The following is a 21,474-nucleotide window of genomic DNA, read 5'->3' as shown; positions in this document are numbered from 1 at the left end:
CATGATGATGCCGGCCGTCGGCCTGCCCGGGACATGGGTACCGCGCAGTATGGGAGCACCCAGGTGCCGGGGGGAGGCTGGGAAGGCTGCGGTGTTGCCGAGCCAGCGACTGGGACAGCCTGTCTGCCCAGGAGCAATTGCCGAGCTCCAAACTCCTCTTCAGCACTTGATTCAATGCAGGTTCCCCCCTCTTGGGTCCGTTAATTTCCTGGCAGGAGGCAGCTCTCCCAGCTCACCTCTAAGCTTCGCTTTAGTTTGCAATGAAGCAGAAAGAAAAGCTGATGCTACGGGGAAAGACCTTACTTAAGTTGCTAGTAACACCTGCAAGATCAGCGGAATATAACACAGCCCATTCAGGATATTTCACCTTTTCTGCTCTCCTCGGGGGGTTCCCAAAGGCGTTTACAGCTCGAGCTGCCATTAAACACGCCGTGAGCTACAGCAGAGGAGCCTGCTGCAAGCCAGACGCAAGGCAGATTCCCGGGAAGGAGCTGTTAAGTATTAGCTGGTACACAAGTAGGCAGTAAAGCGTGCGTCTGGTACAGCAATGTCATCTGCTACCATAAACATAGGTTATGTCAGCATGCTGCGGATAGACAGGCAGATTCATACATTTCTTACGGCATGAAATAGCTCTGGCAGCCCCCTTCGTACCACATACGGTGGGTCTCCCGTCTTGCTAAGTGCCCCTGCAGCTTTTCATGCCTCCTGCAGCACTACTGATTCATCCAGAAACACCACTGACTTTAAAAACCACCTATTTAACAAATTACAGTCTTGGGATGAAGCATACAGTGAGGTTTTTATGGAGACGTATGGCACCGGAGCACACACAGATAAATAGGAAACACTTGTAACTCCCAGCCCGCGCTCGCTGGTGAGTTCCCCAGCCAGTGTGCTAATACATAAAGCGTCGTTAATATCTGGGACTGTAAATGTTTAATTACAGTCTGTGGTAAGTCTATCCTTCAATTGTAGAAATTTCCTATCCAGCATGTGATTTTAATACCCTCCGAAACAGAGGGTTTATAGCACATCTGAGCAGAATACCCCTTACTCACAGACAGGACGATCAATCATCCAACAGCCACAAATCCTGTACCGCAAATTCTAATAATTTCATATACACAACTAGCTTATGACAGCCAAAAAATAAAATACCAGAACAACTGCTACTAGGGAACAGCGGAATTGAGGATACAGTTTTAGCGAGTGCGATGCTGTACATGTAAGACGTAATCAATTCCTTCTGGCCAAATCAAGAAACAGAAGAAACTAATAGAGTTAAATACAGTACTGTTGAAATAGAATAATATTGTGGTTCTGTGGGTTCTAGGACTTTTATTATAGATATGTTTAAAGAAGTCTCTGGCAAATGCTGCTTAGGCTAAAAATGCAGGATTTTTTTTTTTTTTCCCAAATGAACTAAACCAGGAGTTGTCTTTTAAAGAAGGGCAAGGGGAGAGAAAAAAAAAGTCTTGTTTGTGTTAAATCTCCCCTGTGCTCCATTTGCAATTCAATAGTGCCGTGGGAACCAGGAAATGAAACCAGCTAGAGACAAAGAAAAATTAATCGTGCACCATATGTTGCCTATGCCGGCTCGCATACAATAAAAGTGAACAGACAGCACACGTGAGGAAGTGTAAGGCAGCCGGCTGCGTGTGGGCTGATAACAGCCTCTGAGCAGGAGCAAAGCCGAAATGGTTAAATAAATCCATTTTTTAATACACCAAAGTACTTTTATCAAGAGGAAAATGTCCTTGAAAAGATGCAGATATGGAGTTTTAAATAGGCAGTATCCTCTTCATTTGTAACCTGCCCTTAAGTGAGATTTTTTTTTTTAAGTTAAAAACTCAGCCAAATTGCATGAATAGCGGGGGGGGGGGGGGGGGGGAGGAAATCACCCTGCAGAAGCCCTGTGGGATCCACCTCTAGCACCCAAAAGAGCTCCCCAGCTGCACACGCCTGCGCTCGGCCTCAGCCGATGCTCTCCACGAGCTCGGGATCTTGCCCGATGACGTGTTGGCGACGCAGGTTTAGGTGAAGCAGCCGCGCTGCCGCACAGCGGCATCGAGCTCTGTGCCGGGCAGGCGGGAATTCACCTCCCAGCGGCGCTCCTGCAGTCGATGCCCAACTCACCAATATTTCAAAAACTCACGAAGTCACTTTTATCGTGTGGGTTGGAGAGGCTGCATTGCAGTTTTCAATTACAGAATATTTACAGGACAATGAATTTACTGACAGACTACATTTCTGAACACAAGCTAACAGGAAAAATTCATTTGTTTGCATTTCTCAAGTCAGAGTCTTGGATTTATTGCTAACGCTGGGCACAACTTTTAGAGCAAATTCATTCAGATCTCCTGTAAGGATGGTTAAACCAAAGCTGTTAAGTCTTAAATTTTCCTGATTTGCTCCTTCATAACCTGGCCAAATAAAAGTTTTGCTCAAACCCCTCTTAAATTTTTACACGAAAAAATGAACTTAAAATGGAAGCAAAAATTCAGAAGGGCTGAAAGCCATTAACTAAACCTGCAGGCAGCACTGCTGATCCCGGGAGAAGCAACGCCACAGCGCTGCGACAGCCCCCAGGCTTCATGTGCGTTTCCTTGACACCTTTTGGCTTTTAAGTAGATTTACAGAACTGGAAATTAATTAGCCCAGGAATAGTTAGCAAATTTATTTTTCCTGAAACGATCCCTTTTCAACCCAGTGATGCTCTATAGGAAGAGAAAGACATGAATAAACGTCTCTTAGTGCAACGATGGAGAAGGAAACACGTGGCTGCAAACAGCCTGTGCCTCTCCTCCTCCTCCTCCTTTTAGGGAAGAAAGGTAGAAAACCAGAAGCATGTAATACCCATAATTTCTTTTTTAACAATCCCTTAGCAACTTGGGGGGCACAAATGAAACACTTGTTTTCTCACTCCAAAGCCAGCGGGAGACCATCAGATTTGGACGTGGTGGTGGCACAGCCAAAGACACGTCTGAACATTTGGAAGGAGGAGTTGACACATTTTCAACTATTACCCCTTCAAACAACAAATTCCCCATAAATTTTCTGGTTGCGTTGGGAGGAATGCTCGTTATTCTCCCCAAGACTTCAAAGAGAGAAGCAAGCAAGCTACGGCTTTCCCTCTAGCCCCCCTTGTGTGGCTACCAAACCCGAATTAAATGATGGAAACACAACAGATAAGAAAGCAAGACAGAGCTTTAGAACCAATAAACCCACTAACATGTTAAAATATTAGTACAGCACTCTTTCTGCTAAATATAAGTGGACTAAAGGATTCTTTAAAGGGAAAACTCTTTTTTACTGAATATTTTCCAGGTTTAAAATTACTGTAAGTCCCTCAGGGCAGCAAGTTAAACATTTTAAAACTTTTTTCCCCTATTTGTCTACAATCGTGAAAAAATAAAACACAGCAGCATCTGGTACCAATTTTACTACCAGACACACCTCCACCAAAAAAATGCTGTGCTTTTGCAATGACACCGAAAGGCAGGGGAAGGGGGGAAGGGGAAGCCTTAACTTTGTTGATCCAACAGTAAAATCCAGGATACTTACTGCAGGTCCTGGAAAACAAAAGAAAAACAAAGAAAAAAAGTCACTTAATTACGAAGAAAACTTATCATCTGATAAAACAGCACATAGCAGGAAACAAAATCAGAACGATTCAGTACTTTTCAGTTCAATTCCGGTGGCATGACTTTCCAGACACACTTAACGCCATTCACATCCTCCCGTTACGGGACCATCTCACCCGCGCTGCTGGCACGGCAGTTCTTACAGAGGGTGTAAACCCACTCTTTTCCCATCTTTTCCCCAGTATGACTCTGTTCCCTCTCCCCTGGCGAGACCTCGGCCGCGTCACAAGGCCACATTCAGGACCTGGGGCATCACATGCAACCAGGGAGCATCTCCAGCAAAAAGCAGATAGACACAGCTGGAGTTTTATGAGCAAAAAGTGCGTTTTCACCATGGAGTTTTTTTTCTTCGTGTTATGCAAGAAGAGCTGGAGTTGTACGTGCAAAAGCCAAAGGAGCAGCGTGGCGCCGGGGGCACCTCGCAAAGGGGGTCGCTACAGCTGCCACAGATCCCAAACGTCACTGTCACTTGGTCCCCACACCTCCCTGACCCCACAACACGTCACACGACCCCACGGTTGTGCGTCACCTCCGCACAGCCCCTGCTCGAGGGCTTTGCTGCGCTCAGAGCCAGCCGGGGGGCTGACGCACGGTGCCTTAGATCCAGGGGAAAAACCCATCCTCTGCAAGAGGCGCTGGGTACTGGTGCCACGGTCTGAAGCTGTGATTAATAGCAGCAGAAAAAAAAGAAACCCTCCTGCGTTCTCCTGCAGCCCAGGGGTCCCTGCCGCCTGCCACACCAATTCCTGCTCCCTTCCCACCACTCGCCCAGGCTGGGGCTACGCAGAGGCGGGCACTGAACCCCTAATCTAATGCAATCCACGTTTTGCTCCCGTTTGCTAATATAAAGCAAGAAGCATATTTCAAGCTAATGACTTTTCAAGGTTTTAAAAATGTATTTAAAAATTAGGATGTTGAAAAGTTGCATAACAAAACCCAAGAAAAGCCTAAGAACGAGGACTGAAAGCAAGTAACAACAGGCAGTGCCTGCTGCAAAGAATGAGCCCGTTAACCTGCGTTCGCCAGCTTAACGTGGTCCGCTCTGCACACAACCACAGCCAAGCGCCTGGCCGGCATGCAGGGGAGGAGACAACCCCCAAATCTCCCCCCATGCCCAGAAGTCTATTTTCTTTAGTGTGAAAATTCACACAGGCTCCGAGTTGGCTTTCCTTGGTTTAATTTCTTATGAATACAGAAGTCAATGGCTCTATGCCAATTTATTAACGGAGAATCATAAACCTGATTTATTCACTCACTTATGCCAAGCTACCCACAAAAGCCCTTTTGTAGAAAAATCAAAACTAAGTCTCGAATAAGAAGTGGTCAGGAAATTATTTTAATATGGGATTTCAATCACGCACCAATTATAATCTCCTTGGAATTCATTGCCTTTTTCCTTTTGTGAGCTACTGTTTTCTCCCAACACGTGCAGGCAAGTGCTCTTTTAAAATGCCTTCCTCTCAAACACAGGAATCAAAGTTGGAGGGGAGATCTGTATAGGCAACATGGGATGCTCTCCATCTGCATCAGTGGTGTTACACTAATCACCAGCTGCGCTGTTGGCCAAATGGGGGTAGATAAATCTTCATTAAGGCATAAAATTAAACCTATTGAACTGATCTTTTCTCCTCCTAAGAACGACATAACTTTCTGGCTTGCTGAACATGTTTTTCAAAAGCCTAGCCACAAGGCACTTGTTTCCTATGGAAAAAAGTCAAATATTTTGCAAGCCAACAATAAATAAAGAAGTTCATCATGTGCCAAGGGGCTGCCCCCCACCCGGCCATCTCCTTGATGTGGGCACATTGCACAAGAGACACGCTCTTTTCAGAGAAATTTGCCAGAATTTACTGCTAATAAACTGATTCTTACTCGTCAAAGTTGAGAGCTCAAAAGGAAGAATGAAACCACTTGGAAATTCTTATTGTAATGAATAAGAGTTGGAAACAGCCTTTGTATATTTAAAACTCCGTAACAAATTAACTTGGGGGCTTATTCCAGAAGGAAGAGAAGAAAGACAAAATAACCTGCAAATGCACAGGTTTTGTTCTACGATTGATTTGCTATAAAGAAGGGAAACGTGCCATGCTTCTCTGTGATCTCCAGTATACGTTACTGCTATACTGCTGGGACTGAACGCCTAGTACCCGAGCCCGCAAGGGCATGGAGAAACGCCAAGAGACTCCTAAAGAACGTGAACAGTTGTGCTAGAGGGAGGTGAAAATAGAAACTCATTAAAAATAAACGACCCAGATTTCCTGATCAACTAACACTAATGTTATTTTGCATATCCAAAGATCTAGCAGGTGACAGTGATAGCATCCCCAGCGGTACTCAAACGTACGGGAAATGATGGGTCAGTGTCATTTGTTTCCAAGTATTTTTGCAGTTTCAGAATTTTGGGGATAAGCTACCGTTTCTGTTTAATCTGTAAATCATTTATCATCCAAGCTTTCCCACCACGACAGGAGAGAGCACTGCCAAGCGGGGGAAACAAAACCAGCCAGACCTTTCCAACAGCCCAGGAGGAGTCAGACGGGACTTTGCTGCTGCCCTTAATGGGCAAAGGACCCGTCCCCAAGGCAGCACACACACACATCTGTGGCCACCCGAAGACGTAAAAAATGTCAGTTTAAAAAACATACCTATAAATAAATATCTCTATAAAAACAGATGTATGTGTATCTATACACACAGACAATATGTATGTACATACGCATAGAGTTATTAATCCAGGATGCTATTAGGGGAGTAACTAAGTCATGGGCAACAAAGAAGGAGGACAACTGCTAGGGTTGTATGAAGTCGCAGAGATTGGCTCTGTATCTGTCTGAAAAAGAGTTTTTGTCACTGCCTGCTGACCTCAGTAATTCCTATCTGTGTCTCAGTGCTGGTATGCACGGGGAATATGCTCTCCTAGCAGAGGCGCTTGTTATTGAGAGCAAATGTGGGATAGATGAGATTTTTCCTAAAGTTCAGTAGAAGCCAAAGTCATCCTCGGGTACGAGGCTATATGTGTGCAACTCATCATGAGCCATACAGGGAGCGCTGAGAATCCCCAAATAAAAGCGGGAGAGGGACTTTTTATAAGGGCATGCAGCGACAGGACATGGGATAATGGCTTTAAACTGAAAGAGAGTAGATTTAGATTAGATATCAGGAAGAAATTCTTCCCTATGAGGGTGGTGAGGCACTGGCACAGGTTGCCCAGAGAAGCTGTGGTTGCCCCATCCCTGGGAGTGCTCAAGGCCAGGTTGGACGGGGCTTTGAGCAACCTGGTCTAGTGGAAGGTGTCCCTGCCCGTGGATGGGGGTTGGAAACAGATGATCTTTAAGGTCTCTTCCAACCCAAACCATTCTATGATTGTATGAAATATATACAAAGTTCTGCATGATTACCCACGTGCACATGTGCACACACGTTTACTGACTCACACTGTATATTTACACCTGTCCACATAATCACATGGTCAAGGGGTTTGAAAGGCTCTTAACGTGTAAAATATGGGTAAAAGTGTGTGTAGGGCTGGGAGAGAAATAATATCTACCTGCACAGAAATTGCTTTGCATTTATTCCTTAAAAACAGTTTTAGATTCCTCCCTGCTCCAAATCAGGACATTGCTGTAAACAGAACAGGTGTAAGAAAAAAAATAAAATAAAAATGCTTTGAATCAAAACTTTGTTAGAAGTTCAAATTAAAGAAACCATTGTAGCATAATGTAAATTTGGAAACCAAAAGTCACAGGAGGTGGGGCAGAAGACTGTTTTATCCCATTTCAACAATTTCAAAACATTTTCTCTACAAGTGTTTTTGAAATGGAAGTATTTTTATAAACAAAACTTTTACTGCCAGAAACAGCAATATTGCCAAGTCAACATTTTCCAATGAAATAACACTCCATCCAAAAATGCCCTTCCAGGTCTACCTGTAAGGGCAATTTTCTGCCTCAAACAGCCAATGCATACTCCCTTCTGTTGAAGCCGTGCACAGGTGATGCAAACAGGCACTACCCAGTGCCGCAGCGATCAGCTTTGGGTGTTTATGTCCAGAACCAGCTCTTGCTTCATGCAAGGAGAGCACAGACATACTCAGAAACTTCCTAGATTTAACATTTCAGGTGTATTTTCTCATCAGATGTTCTTGAGGTTCAGATCAGTTTGAAAACTGATCTTCAAGCCAGGGGAAGAAAGCAGCATGCCATCGTGAGAGACACGAGCATCATTTTCCACCATCTACTTGTGCAGAGACTTTGAACCAGTATTTAAACCAACTAAATTCCCAGATCTTAGATCTGACTCATCCATCCTTCAAGAATGCCCTGGTATGGGTTGATTTTTAAAAAAATAAACATAAAGCCCTGGGAGGGTTTCACGGCTGTACGGCATCCCGCTCACGCAGCACCAGCTGGCAGCAAGAAGGGAAGCAAAACCCCCCCAGGTCCCCTGCTAAAATCCGTTTTATTTCACAAATGCTCACTACAACAGTTGAGCTGTGTACTCACTGCACTGGGACGTATCACGTTAAAAAAAATAAGCTAACATGACGTTAAACATGATTTTGCCTTTGGCGTGGAAAGAGAACTGTATCGGACATGTGCAGGCTGCCTGTCAGGACCAACCACAACAGCTAGTGCTGCAAAACCTTCCTTCCACCTCACACTCAGCGAAGGCTGCAAATCCCACGTAACGTTGGATTAAAACGCTTTTTTCTTTTTATACACCAACTGTTTCCATAGATGGGTGCACGTGTGTCTTCAAGGCTGCGCTCGCTTTCCAGCTGCGCAAGAAACCGCTGGTGCGCCCGTGTGGGAATAAGGACGATGGGACCTGTGCGTTGGTCCTGGCGGGATGGGATGGAGCTTGGGAGACACTGGAGCGGAGGCAGGTGCAGGCATGGCCACGCCGGGAAGGACACCTCCCAGGAGACTGCTGGTGTGGATTTCATGGCCTCAAGGTAGCAACAGCAGAATAAATCAGTTGTTAAAAGTAACCTTTTCTGTGCCGGCAGCGCTCGGGTGACTGTCAGGGAAGCGACTCCCTCCCTGGGACCAGCTCTAGGACACATCTGCTGTTCCCCTGCTGCAGCCACGGAGGCGATTCCCGCGGGATGGGACGGCACGGCTGCCGGCGTGGATAAGACTGGTTGGATGGAGCTGGTTAAGGCAGTTGCTCCTGGGTTTGTTTCGCTGGGCTGGCAGCGGCAGAATCGCCCCCCAGGTACCCGGGCTTCGTGTTTGCAGCCAGGGAAGAGACGAGAGCAGGGATGACCGTGCTGCCATGGGAAGGTCGAGCCGCCGCCGGAGAGGAGAAGCGGAAGGGAAGGCTGGAGTTCAGCACAGCCCCCACTGCCTGCAGGCTCCCCGGGGGTGAAACTTGTTCCGTTTCTGTTTCTCTACAAAAAATAAACTAAAGCAAGCCCAGAGGCAGGGTCCTGGCAGGACCCGCCGCCTGCCCTCGGCAGTGCCCCGGGGTGGGAATCAGGAGGCAGCAATGGTGGTTCACCCCCACGTTTTGGCAAGCGCTTTTTTCAATCAGTGCATCCAGGCTTGTCCCACTTCCAGTCCAACTAGTTACTTTTTTTTCCTAGAAATGGTTTAAAAATGAATCTTTATGGTATGGTATCTTTCTGTGGTAGAGCACGGTTGTCTTGGCACTGCTTTCGGGATGATGAATTCTCAGTTTAGAGAAACAGAGCTGTTGGATTAATTTTGTTTGTTTGTTTTAATTATAGGAGTCCATTATGGTAAAAGAAAAAAAGTAAAATTCAGTCTTGGTTTAAATCGAGAAGAGACTGCAATTGAAAAGGGACAGAATAATCTCTTAAATTTTCTCTGCTTCTTTCTAAGAGATATATATTGAAAGGTTCAAGATAAATCAGAAGAAGTTTTTCAGCATGACCATTTCAACAATTGCCAGAAAAAACGTTCCCCTTGGCGGGGCTGAGACCAGCACTGAGCCTTCTGGCTCTACAGCAGCATTTGTCTGGAGGCTATAAAGCTATAACCATGCAGGGTCCCTGGGGATGGACACTATCATGCTACGCAAACGAAGTTTTATTCACATTTATCAGCTGTAGCGAAGGAACAGGACCTGGTTTATGTGTGGTCAGGTTCTCAAACAAATATAGAAATATATATTCAAGCTATCTGGGAAAACAAAGATCTGGCAGCTCAGCCAAAACCAATATACAGAGGGACGTCTGCTCTCCGTGTTTCTATCCGCGGCGCAGCAATCCACAGGGGCTGCGCTGCATTGAAGGGATTTAAGCGGCACACCCCATCGAGGGTGTCTGTGCGTGCGTTTGTGTGCACGCGGGCGTCTGCTGTTGCTGTCCTTCTGCTTCAGAAGAAAAAGTCCATTCAAGCATCCACTGTTGTCGCATACCCTATGGATCTCCTTTCCACAAAGGTATCTCACTCTCCTTCATTTTCCTCCACAATTGCCGAAAAGTTCAAAGATCGTAAGTTGTTATTAATGATTGATTTCTTTTTCTTTCTTTTTTTTGTTTGATAATGCCTGTTTTCCAGCTGGTCCTGCATTGATTCTCTGGCAGCTTTCCACTTCATCAGAGGGATGCTCAAGTGGCACTTGTTGATGTGCCACAGTCTGAGGGTAAACATCGATTTTCAGAAGCTCTTGTGTGAAAACCACCTCCCAAATTTTGGGCTAAAGAGACACCTTGGACAACATTTACATAAATGCCAGCATATAAAAACCAAATTAATTGGCTGACTTCACCAGCTGCCCTTGGTTGAATGCTGTACTCCACTAAGGGCTTTAAGGAGCACAACGATATTTAAAAAAAACCCACCAAAAAAAGAATCAAAGCTACCCGGTGGCTATTCCTACAGCCCGGCTGCTGGGAAAATGGGGTTTAATGAAGCCAGCTGGGATCCATCACCACCCTCATGAGTGCAGGATCCACTCCTTGGCCATGAGTAATCCCTGATGCTTCAGGAGCAAAAAAACCTTGGCAAATACATGACGCACCCTGAAATGCCATCAATGGAAGAGAGAAGGGAAATGCCTGCCTGCCTTCCATGGAGATCAGTCCACGGTCCATAGCACACCCCCCCCCGATTTCATTTCCCCCGAGTTAAAAAAGTTGTTTAAAATATCACTGATCAGAAAGTCATGCTGCCCTTTTTGAAAACCCAGCCATGTATTTGCTACGGGCAAGCAGAGAGAACATCTCTGCTTGAGAAGCAGATGAGAGAACATCTGCAACGGACAGCAGAGAACAGCTGCCTCGCTACATAAAAACCTACCTGGTCCCCATTAAGTCCCTCAGCATTCAAGAACCTAAGAGCCGAGGCGTGTAAAATTTCATCTGCTGCTTTCTGATGTGCAGAGCCAGTTGCAAACTGTGTGGCTTTCTAGGTACATCCCTGTCTGCCTGTTTTTCTTAGAAACAGCAATGCCAAGTGGGTCTCTGCCCTCTCCAACAGCACTTCAGACCTACCAGCAGAACGTGAGCAGCACCCTTCCCCAGCTGAAACGCGGCCCGTGCTTTCCCGTTTCACAAGACAGGAAAAAAACCCAAAAAATCCACCAGATACCAAAATGACAGAGACATATGATTAAACAGTCCAAATAAAAATTCCCAGTGAGGCCGGTCTGTGGCTTCACCCCGGCCGAGGGCACACCGAGCGCCCAGGGGATGTGCCCCCGGCCGGCGGCTGAGGCTTCTTTGTCGCCGACTCTGAAATGCAGACGCCAGCCACCACACGCGTGGGACCGGCAGGCGACATATGGAGACGTCCACACATTCGGAACAGGCACACCTCCCATCCCGCACGGCTGCGGGGTTTCTGTATTGTTGTGTTAATTCGCAGTCCCACTTCACTGTTGGATGGGGTAATAATGGGTCTGAATGCTACAAGGGAGAAATGGAAGGACTGATAAAATACGCAACACCAGTGGATATTCTGAGTTTTGTTTTTGGATTTGCTTGTTTTTGTTTGTGGGGGTTTTTTAGCGTTTTGGGTTTGTTTGTTTTGGTTTTTTTTATATAAAAACCTTCATATCCTGCACGCAGGGACGCAGGAAGCCCCTGTTCCACAGCCCATTAGACGAAGGTGACCAGCATCGTTATTGAAAGGTTCCCATCCAGCCCAAAGACACCCGCGGGGCGCCCAGCGACGTCGCTGGGGAAAGGCGATGCTTACCGGGTTCTCCGCGCCGGCCGGGCTTCCCCCGCCTCCCCGGAGGGCCTGCGGAAAGCAGAGAGCAGAGGGTTAGCGATGCCCCGCAGGCAGCGAGTCTGGGAGGGGACCCACCATGCGTCCTTCCCTTTGGATCCAGACCGCCTCCTGTCTTGCCCCCTTTCCCAATTACCGAGAAAATAATAGGCTGCGCATCTTAAATACCACTTTTTACACAAGACATGTCATTTTGGTGAAAAAGCTGAGGCCAGGCTCCAGGGCAAGCTGGGAAGCAGGTTTGGAGGTTATTGGTGTTGCCCACGTAGTAGCGGGAACCAGGTCTTAAATGCTCTAAAATTCTGGAAAAAGTTTCACGGAGCGGCTGTCAGTCCTGCGCAGTCCATGCAGGCTGCAAACAGCACCTACAGTCGTGCAAATCACAATATTTAAAGTATCAAAACAAGGAACAGAAAACTTTTGCTACTAATTGTTATCTGAGTCAGAAGAAGTTTTTGTGCAGACTGCTAAGACAGCCTAGATCTGACCAAACATTTATAGTTTCAGACCCAGGTTTCAGATATAAAACTTGCTTGTGTTCTTAGCCTTCTGGGTAGCAAACGGCAAAGTGATTGATGAAATACTCTAAGTGACAAAGTAGCCTTAATTAAGAAAAAAAGGCACTTAATAAACACAGGTGCAGAACACTGCTTCAGCACATGTTGAGCATCCAGCTCCCCGACAAAGCCGTAATGCCACGTCCTTCGTGCCGCTGGCTGACGCGGTGCAGCCTCCCAGCTGCAGCAAGGCTTCCCCGCACAGCGGCACCCACGCTCCCGCCGCACGCGCGTTGCCAGATGGGGACAAAAAGCCACTTTTCGTAGCCTTCTGCAGCAGGCCGGGGGGAGCATTTGCTGGGGGACAGCAATGGTAACAACAAAAAGCAAGAGCCCACTTTTTATCTGTGAAACTACGCTGCTCCCTCCCCTTCCTGCTGCTTTTTTTTAAGTTTTAAGGGAAAAGGACAATAAACAAAGATCATTAAGTGTTTTCTGCACTCCTATCAAGCTTTCCATCTGCATAAACATCGCTATGCCCAAATGTGTAACTGCATCTCTGGCCAGAGCCTGGTGTTTTTCTTTTTAAAGTTAGGATAAACTGTACAGCAATCCCCTCCCCAGCAGACATCCCCACCCTGGGAGGCTGCAGCAGGAGCTCCAAGCCCCACGCGCTCCTCTCGCTACGAGGATGGCAACTGGGGGCGTTACGTCGCGAGGGCTTGGGAGAGAACGGCTACCAGAGCTTCAGAGCTCCCTAAGCAACTTGCTCCCAATTTCTTACGGAGGAGGGGAAAAAAAAAAAGAAGGCCTATTTTGAGCCTCCTTAATTCTTGAAATCAGGTAAAAGATTATGCCGCATTACAGGATCACAGAATCATTAAGGTTGGAAAGGACCTTCAAGATCATCAAGTTCAACCCAACACCGCCACGCCCACTAAACCGTGCCCTGAAGTGCCACATCCACACTTTTGAACATTTCCAGTGATGGTGACTTTACCACCTCCCTGGACAGCCTGTTCCAATCCTTGACCACTCTCTCTGTAAAGAAATTTTTCCTAATATCCAATCTAAACGTCCCCTGGCGCAACTTGAGGCCGTTACCTCTCGTCCTATCGCTGGTTACTTGGGAGAAGAGACCAACACCCACCTCGCCACAACCCCCTTTCAGGTAGTTGCAGAGAGCAATAAGGTCTCCCTCAGCCTCCTCATGCCCAGGAAGAATTCTTACCCCCTCCAGCCTGAAGTCAAGCTGCTCTGGAGGGGAAGCACAGCTCCATTGAAGCACCTTTTCCAACATCAGAGACCAGATGCACCCGAGCGATTAAAGCTCATCTACCTGTACCACCCACGGGGCTAATTGTGGTGGCCTGAGCCCCGGGCAGAGATGCAGCGGGCTGCAGCCTTCCCATGCACCCACCGCTCCCCCGGGAGCTGCTTTAAACACCAGCCTTGCTTAATCGTTCGGCGTCTTCTGATAGACTCCTCCTGGATGCACTCAATCTAGGGCGGTCAGTAACGATTCTAATTTACCTCTTCTGCTAGCAGTGATGAGAAAGCCCAGGGTTTCTTAGGAAGGAGGAAATGTCCTAATGAAGCTGTAGGAGAGGGAGGCCAAGTTTTTGAAAAAGTGACTAATGAGTTGGTAGCGATGCTTTTAGGCAATTTAGAGAAGAGCTGATATTGAAGGACAAATGCACGGAGCTCCCACATAAAGCTCAGGTTGGAGCCTTTCAACTGAGAATGTGAGAAACCTGCCAGAAACCAAAGGTTCTGTTTAAAAGGAAATTTAATACTGATTTTTGTATTTTTTAAAATTTAAGCAGTTTCTTAATACTTTACACCAAGAGGAAAAAATTCACCATTGCCTACGCTGCACTGGCCCAGGTTACCCAGAGAGGTGGTAGAAGCCCCACCCCTGGAAACATTCCAGGTCAGGTTGGACGAGGCTCTGAGCAACTTGCTCTAGTTGAAGATGTCCCTGCTCATTGCAGTGGGCTTGGACTAGATGGCCTTTGAAGTCCCTTCCAATGCAAACCATTCTATGATTCTCTGATCCTGTAATTCTCTCCCTACAGTCTTCAAGGTAACCTGTAAGATGGGTGCAGCACATGGAATTACAAGGATGGCATGCTTGTGGCAACCATGAGACAAACTGAAGTTGAGAAGAAAATCAAAATCCATTCTCATCCATTTTACTTGATTTTTTTATCTGAAAGCAATTTGGTCAAAAAAGTAGTGGTATTTTGGAAACAATGTCTAGAATCCTGCTGCCATTCAATAGCTGAATATGGAAACATCTCTGAGGAGAGAAAATTTTAGTGGGGATTAAAAGAAAGAACATCACACCCAGTATCCAGTTTGGGCGAGACCTGCAAGTCGCAGTCCTGTGATGGAGATGTGGGTGAGCAGGAGAGAGACCACCCAGCTCCCTGCAGCACGAGGACAGCACGCAGGGGTAACCCAGGAGTCAGTAACGCCATCGGCGACCTCGTCCTATGCAGATGTGATTAAGTCCAGGGTCCGCATGATTGGAAATGCTTATTTTGGCAATTTCTAGCCTATGCTGGAGGGTCAGCTTTGGATACTGCTAAAAGAGATGGGCATAAAACAAATCCCTATTACATCTCTCATTTGCAACCCCTTTAAGAGACTACAAAGGAAATTAAGCAGGCCTGGGAATTTGTTTGAAGATAAATGTTCACTGTAAACTGTTACCTAATGACTATCTCCTAAGACCTTGCAGTTTGATGCTTGTTCAATATAATTAAGATTTATGTTGCATTAATGTCAATTGGGTAATAGCTGAGCCTTTTCTTCTAACCATGCCAGCTCTGCTGTATCAGTTCTTGGAGTTCTTTATTTACATTGTTATGAAAGACAGTTTTGGGAGGAGAATGAACACAAAGCATAAAATAGTCTATTTTTAAACAACTTGTCACGTTCAAGCTAAAGAGCCTTAATCCAGGATATAATATGCAATTTCTGACAACACCATAAGCTTTCCAGTCAGATGACAGATTTAGTAACCCAAAGACAAAGGAAGAGAATGAAATATATTGCTCTTTGGAAGCATTACGAGGAAGAGCTGATGGGTGCATCTAAAAAATAGCTACTCAGAAACAAGGTAAAAAGTTCACAGTAAATAGACTCAATTGACTCAGCTGTTCTGCTGGGCAGCAGCCACTTATATCATCTATTGTGGCGAGTAAATGAAATATTAAAAAAAATCGTCACTTTATAGTTCACGTAAAATATTGCTAACAGACAAAACCATGTACTTGTTCACAGTGCAGTAAGTTACCCCGTTTGAACCAACTCACCCACTGCAAATTGAGTAACTGGAAGTGGAGCTGCTCAATGAACTCCATAATCCATCAATACCAGGAAAACACGTCTATGACATTATGTGTGCTTAACGTCTTTTTACCCCTCATAATTAAATCAAATCTGGTCCTTGACCCACATTCCCAGGCTTGGGAGGCTATATTGCTGGCTCCTGTCCCTTCAACTTTATGGGCAAATTGCTGCCTGCCTTACTGTTGGGCATATTATGGTAAATTGATGTTCATGAAGAATAAGGCAAGTTTAAAACACCAGAAAAAGAGCCACAGCCCAGCAGAACCTCACTGAAGTGAAAAGATAGCTAATGCTTTCTAAATGTTAAACCAGTAAAGCATATTTTAAAGCATATTAATGGGTAACCATTAACTTCTTTTCACTTCTATTTCTCCTACACATCACTCTTTTCCACTGAGAAAATATGCCCAGAAATATTAACCATAAATCTGTGCCCATCTCTTTCTTCAAGCCATGTGCTGCTGAGGCTCTCAGGGACTTTTTTTGGGGGTACATTGATACAAAGAAGTAGTTGGGAAGAGCATTCAAGTAAAAACCTTGGCCAAGTGAAATGAAGACCCTCCTTAACTAGATATCCTTAAATCAGTGGATATTTTTCCCTCGCGAGCATGACACAGCGAGCTGATCATGTTGTAACCTCTTAACCGTAAATGTTGAGCTTATTTTAGGGCTCCATTTTCTAGATGAACTCCTATCTAACTCATCGTGCTCTAACATGGGATCAAATTTTACACCATTTTGGAGGGTCTATCCGCTCATGTGCTGGCATTAATTTTTTCTTTTTTTTTTTTTCTTTGTGAGCTTGAAACGGTTTCAATTCTGTTTCCCCTTTTTCCCTTTTGGCATTTTTCAAGTTGCCTTCAATATATCAGCATTTTTTCAGTCAAAATTGAGTCAACCAGAAGAATAGCTTGAACAAATTGGTTGGTTCAGCTGCTTTTTTTTGGTTTTCATATGGCTTCACTTAGAAGGAAGGAGAACTTCGCTGGGTCTGGTATTGAGCATGAGGAAACTGCGGCCCTGGTCTAGCTGGCTGTTCCTGCACAAAGGCCAATTTACTTTCTTGTTCCCTAGGGAAAAGGTTTATGGTTCATGGGCAGAAGTCAGATTCTGCTATGCTTGCTCAGCTGATACTCATCAGGTATTCAAGTCAGGCTGCGGGCTCCGAGACCGCAGATCTAAGATTAAACAGTTTTGGGTCACAACACTTTGCGTGAACCTTTTTGGCTTTGGATTCCAACGGACCCAAAGATTCAAAGCAAATACCAGACACAGATTGGAAACATGCAGCACCTACAGTCTACAGAAGTTTTCCAAATAAAACAAACCTTATCTAGATTCATTTCAAATTTGGCCCAAGTACCCCAAAAGGTCTCTGAAATCCTGGGCTACGTTTTATGTTAGTAGGAAAACCACCCAGAAAGCAACCTCTGGTTGCTAGCTGAGGAAAGCTCCTTGCAGTTCAAGACATGATCCAATTTCTTTCAAGATACAGAACAAGCAACAAATTGTTTTCCTCCTTATACCTCCACGCAGCCTTTCTGAGCAAGGACGCACGCGGGTGTCCTCCTCGCAACGTGTTGGGGAGCTGCACTCAACCTTGGGGAAGAAAACGACTGCTCCAGGAACCAAACTGGAATATTGCTATTATTATTGAATAATAAAGGGGCAACATTTAAGGTATGTTTTAGCTAAAGCACCTTAGGACCTCAACACAAAAGGTTTACAGCCACAAACTCTCCTCCACCTACAGCTGAGCTAAAATGAGAGACATCCAGTGCAAGGATGGGCTGGGGTGCACAGCTCCGGGGGCACAGACCTAAACCCTCCCAACAAGATGGGGCACAGCAAATCCGAGTCCCAAATCTAAGTCACCAGCACTGATGAAACCCAAGGTGTATTAGCTTGAAGTGGAACGACCCTAAGACCAGAAGCAAATTTAGGGTGTTTAAGTGTTTTTCTTAATTGTAGCCAATGGAGGACCCTCCTCCCTTGAGTGGGTGCTTGTTGCAAAAGTAAAAAAAAAAATAGTATTCAAGCTCATTCAAAGAGTGAAATGATATTTACAGGTATACTGAAACCACTCAAAAGTGCTGATTATCCTCCATTTAAAGTAACTGAGATGGTGCAGCTCGCTCAATACTCTGCATTTCACCCCACCACCACCCTTAACTCATTTTTAATTTTTTTCCCCACAGCCAGAGACAGTTTCTTCAAACAGTCAAGTGCATACAGCTCTTTTGTTTAGTCACCAGGGCATGAAGATAAACTGAATTCGAGATATAAATTAAGAAGTGACTGGAATAAAGCCACAACTGCACTTACATCAAACATGGGATTTTTTTCCCCTCATGTTATGGCCTGTCTTACTCAGGCCATTTCCAGATAATACGCTGGCACAGCTGCAGCACAGTGCAGGGCAGGAGCAGATGTATGCAGTACACCCCCCTCTATTTTTAAAACAAGAGGATGCATATTTTGGCAGCTGTGGGGGCTGCTATATGCAAGGTAGAAAGGTTTTCACGGCAGATTTTAGTTTCCCACATCTGCATCAAGGCAGCTGCTTCAGCACAAGTCCTGGACCGAGATGGTAACTTTGAAAGTCTTTCAGAAAGTGTCTGTGCACAAACACGCACATGGGTTCGATTTCGCGTTTCTGAGAACCGTGGCCACCTCTGTGCATCATACCCATATGCTCCTCCATGCTTAAAACACCTAAAAAGGTTAAAAACACATAAGCAAGTCACAGCCTTGTCTTTTCTGAGACTTACTGGTTAGGCAAGTCAGGCACAGTTTTATCAACCTGAATCTGGAAAATGAAGAGACTCCTTTTTCTGCTATGGATACGAGCTAGAAAACCATGCAGTGATAGAGCTGGGGAACAGAAGCGATGCCAAACTCACACTGGGGTCCTCCGGTAGCATTTGACCGAAATTCATCACCCGTATAGTATCTTCAGCACTAGGTCACTTAAAGCATCACTGCCTGGAACAGACGAGCAAACGGATACCCTCAAGGTCTGCTTTCTCAGAAAGCGCTTGTAAATGAGGCATTTTCCCTGCTCAAATAATTGCTACCACAAAGCAACCTCTGGGAAGAAGCAAGAAGTCACCAGCGACCACGCTGCACGGAGTTATTCGGCAGATGGAGAGGAGTGTTGCTCTGCTCGAGTCAGTAAATTTGCCCCTGTGGAGCACCAGCCTGTTCACAAACACGGGGAACGCACGCCCAGGTTGGGAGCCCCTCCTCAGCCTGAGACAGTTGTGGATTTCTTGCAGAAATGAGGTAACTTACTTTCTTCCAAGAGCTACAAGACACTTCTATAGGGTAAGCAAGATAATGAAGCACTTATTGCTTCCTTTGGTTTTCAGTTACAATCTCACATTTAAACAAGTTTGACATGTCGGATTACAAAATCTCTCGTGAAACATTCAGATCTGACACAAAGTACTTGGGTTTTGATGAATTGCATTTTTGGAGTGCGGAAGTACTCAAAGCTAATGCGTGTTATCTACAATCAGAATTAGTCATTCCAGAGCAGGATCCCACAGCAAAAAATTAAACTATTCTTTGTCATTTTCAATATTATTCAATATGCAAAAATTGCAAAAGAAGAGGAACCAGCAAGTCAAGACTTTGACAGCAGCTGAATAATTGGGTTTCTTGTATATCCAGAAAAGATCCCGGTTAGCTATAGAGAAGCGTATACATTAGAGCCTTTAAGCAAACAATCACATACTTTGTATTTAAACGTTATTCTTGCACGAACACATTTGTGGACATAGTCTACAGTTAATGCCCATTTTGGCAGGATTTTCCACCCTCTTTGTTTCTCAGCTTAAGGAGAAACCTCTTTTTCTCCTAAAAAGGAGCGCAAGCTGCCATGTGCAAACCATAAAGCATCCAAGGGACGGGGCCAAGCCCATCCTAAGAGCAAGCCCACAGCAATCACACTAATATCACCAACAGATTTTGCTTCCATGTTACAAATCAAGTTTAACATAAAAATCAAAGTTTTCCTGTTTCGAAACTCATCCAACGCTGCACTATTACATGTCACAATTTCAGCATCTTTAAAAAAAGCTGTTAAATTCTTCCTCCTGCGGTCTTCAAAAGCAACATTTTTCTTCTGTTTAATCCTCTCTCCCCCCAAGTATTCTGCATGCAGAAAGAATTTCCTCCACCTCTTTAAGAACTACCTTGTTTTCTACATGTTGCCCCACAAGAAACATCATCTTTATAAAGAGAGAAGATCAGGAATAGCCTGTCAAACATGAAGTCAGCTTCTGGAGCTGTTTCTATTTCCATTATTTGCATTAACCCTGGACCAGGGCTCCACAATGCCATATGCTTCAAAAGGCAGAGCAAAAACACATCTTAGTGCAACAAAACCCACAGAGCAAAATCCCTTCCATGTAGAATATATATAGGGAGAAAGTGCCATAGCTAGGGGTATTTTCTTCTACACGATAGTACCAACAAGATACTACCAGCACATTCACATCCCAGCAGATGCTACAAGATGAAGGGAAACCAGAGAACACAACACCAGGGATTTAAGTTTTGCTCTGAACCAACTTCAGTAGCCATTTGGTGTTTGTGTGCTCCTGGCCAAGTTCAGCATAAACAAACAACTGATTTTGCAAATCTAATGGTGGTGGTGTGGTTTAGCTTTCAAAAAGCCTGCGGTCTCCAGTAATCCAACCAGGAGATGAGCAACAAGCTGGCATTGATGAAGCCTTGTAAAATGTAAGTAGAGGCTGTACAAAACAAAACAAAACAAAGAAATCATTATCATTTTATCACAATGACAGCAGCGTAACACAAAGAAACGTCTATAATTGTTAATGGCTATTAACAAGGTTGGCTGTTTCAAAATAATTCTGCCCAATATAAAATACTCAGTGAAACTACCACACTGCCTTCAACAGAGTTATGTGATGGAAGATGGACACAGGTGGTCCTCCTCCCAAATACCCCAAATGAAATCGATCTGTCAATTCATACTGCCCTTAATTATCCAAGAAGTTCACCTAAGAAAGCAGACAATCTGCAAGCAGCCAGTTCCTGACATAAGAAAAAAGAGAAAATAAAGTCCTCTTCTTACATACAGAGTGACCCTTCTCTTGGCACAGCTATTTAAGGGGCTCCATGAACAGGGATGGGTTGTCTTTTCCAACCTTAATGATTCTGTGATTCTATACAGCTTCAGGACACTGCATCTCACCCACCACTCAGCACCATATAGGATCTAGAAGCATGAATATGCGCAGTTATCTCTCAAGCCAGGCAACTACGGCTGATGGTTTCGGGAGAGGATTTTGCAACTCGAGCTACGCTGCAGCACAGACTAGTACATTAGATGATTACTGACTGCATATTACTCAATTTACTGTTTGTGCCAGTCATGACACACATAAGATAAAGATATTTTTGACAGTGTAATTTAAAGAAGACATGATTCGGCCATCAGGAACTCCACTCTCACAGTAAACACGTCAGGGGAACAACGCTGGGAGAGGTGCTCTGAGCAATGCTGTTAAAATGCCACTCAGCACACAGGAAAGGGCTAGTATTAACATTATTGTGACCTTGCAGAGACGGGGATTTGTCTGAGGACGGTGGCAAAATCATGCTGTTCACTGCCAGGAAAACGTATTCTAACCGGCCGTTGGTAGGATGGAAGAGCAACCAGAAGAAGCACCGTTAACAGCATCATGTGAGAATTGAGGGGACGATCCAACACATTCAGGAGACAGATCAGGTGAC

At 45.1% G+C, this 21,474-nt stretch overlaps 1 protein-coding gene across 1 annotated transcript in view; it reads right to left on the bottom strand.

Annotated features, from left to right (window-relative positions):
- COL23A1 (collagen type XXIII alpha 1 chain) overlaps window positions 1–21,474 on the bottom strand; it is a gene marked incomplete at both ends in the record, with an annotated part of 191,069 nt that overhangs the window by 42,054 nt on the left and 127,541 nt on the right. Inside the window, 2 exon segments of the mRNA XM_082005945.1 lie at window positions 3,532–3,575; window positions 11,816–11,860. Of these exon segments, the coding sequence (XP_081862071.1) occupies window positions 3,532–3,575; window positions 11,816–11,860 (89 nt within the window).

This window comes from Phaethon aethereus (genome assembly GCF_964289735.1).
Source record: "Phaethon aethereus genome assembly, chromosome: 14".
Classification (NCBI taxonomy): Eukaryota; Metazoa; Chordata; class Aves; order Phaethontiformes; family Phaethontidae; genus Phaethon; species Phaethon aethereus.
Note: the sequence above shows the minus strand (reverse complement) of the source record. Positions and strands in the feature narration are given on the sequence as shown.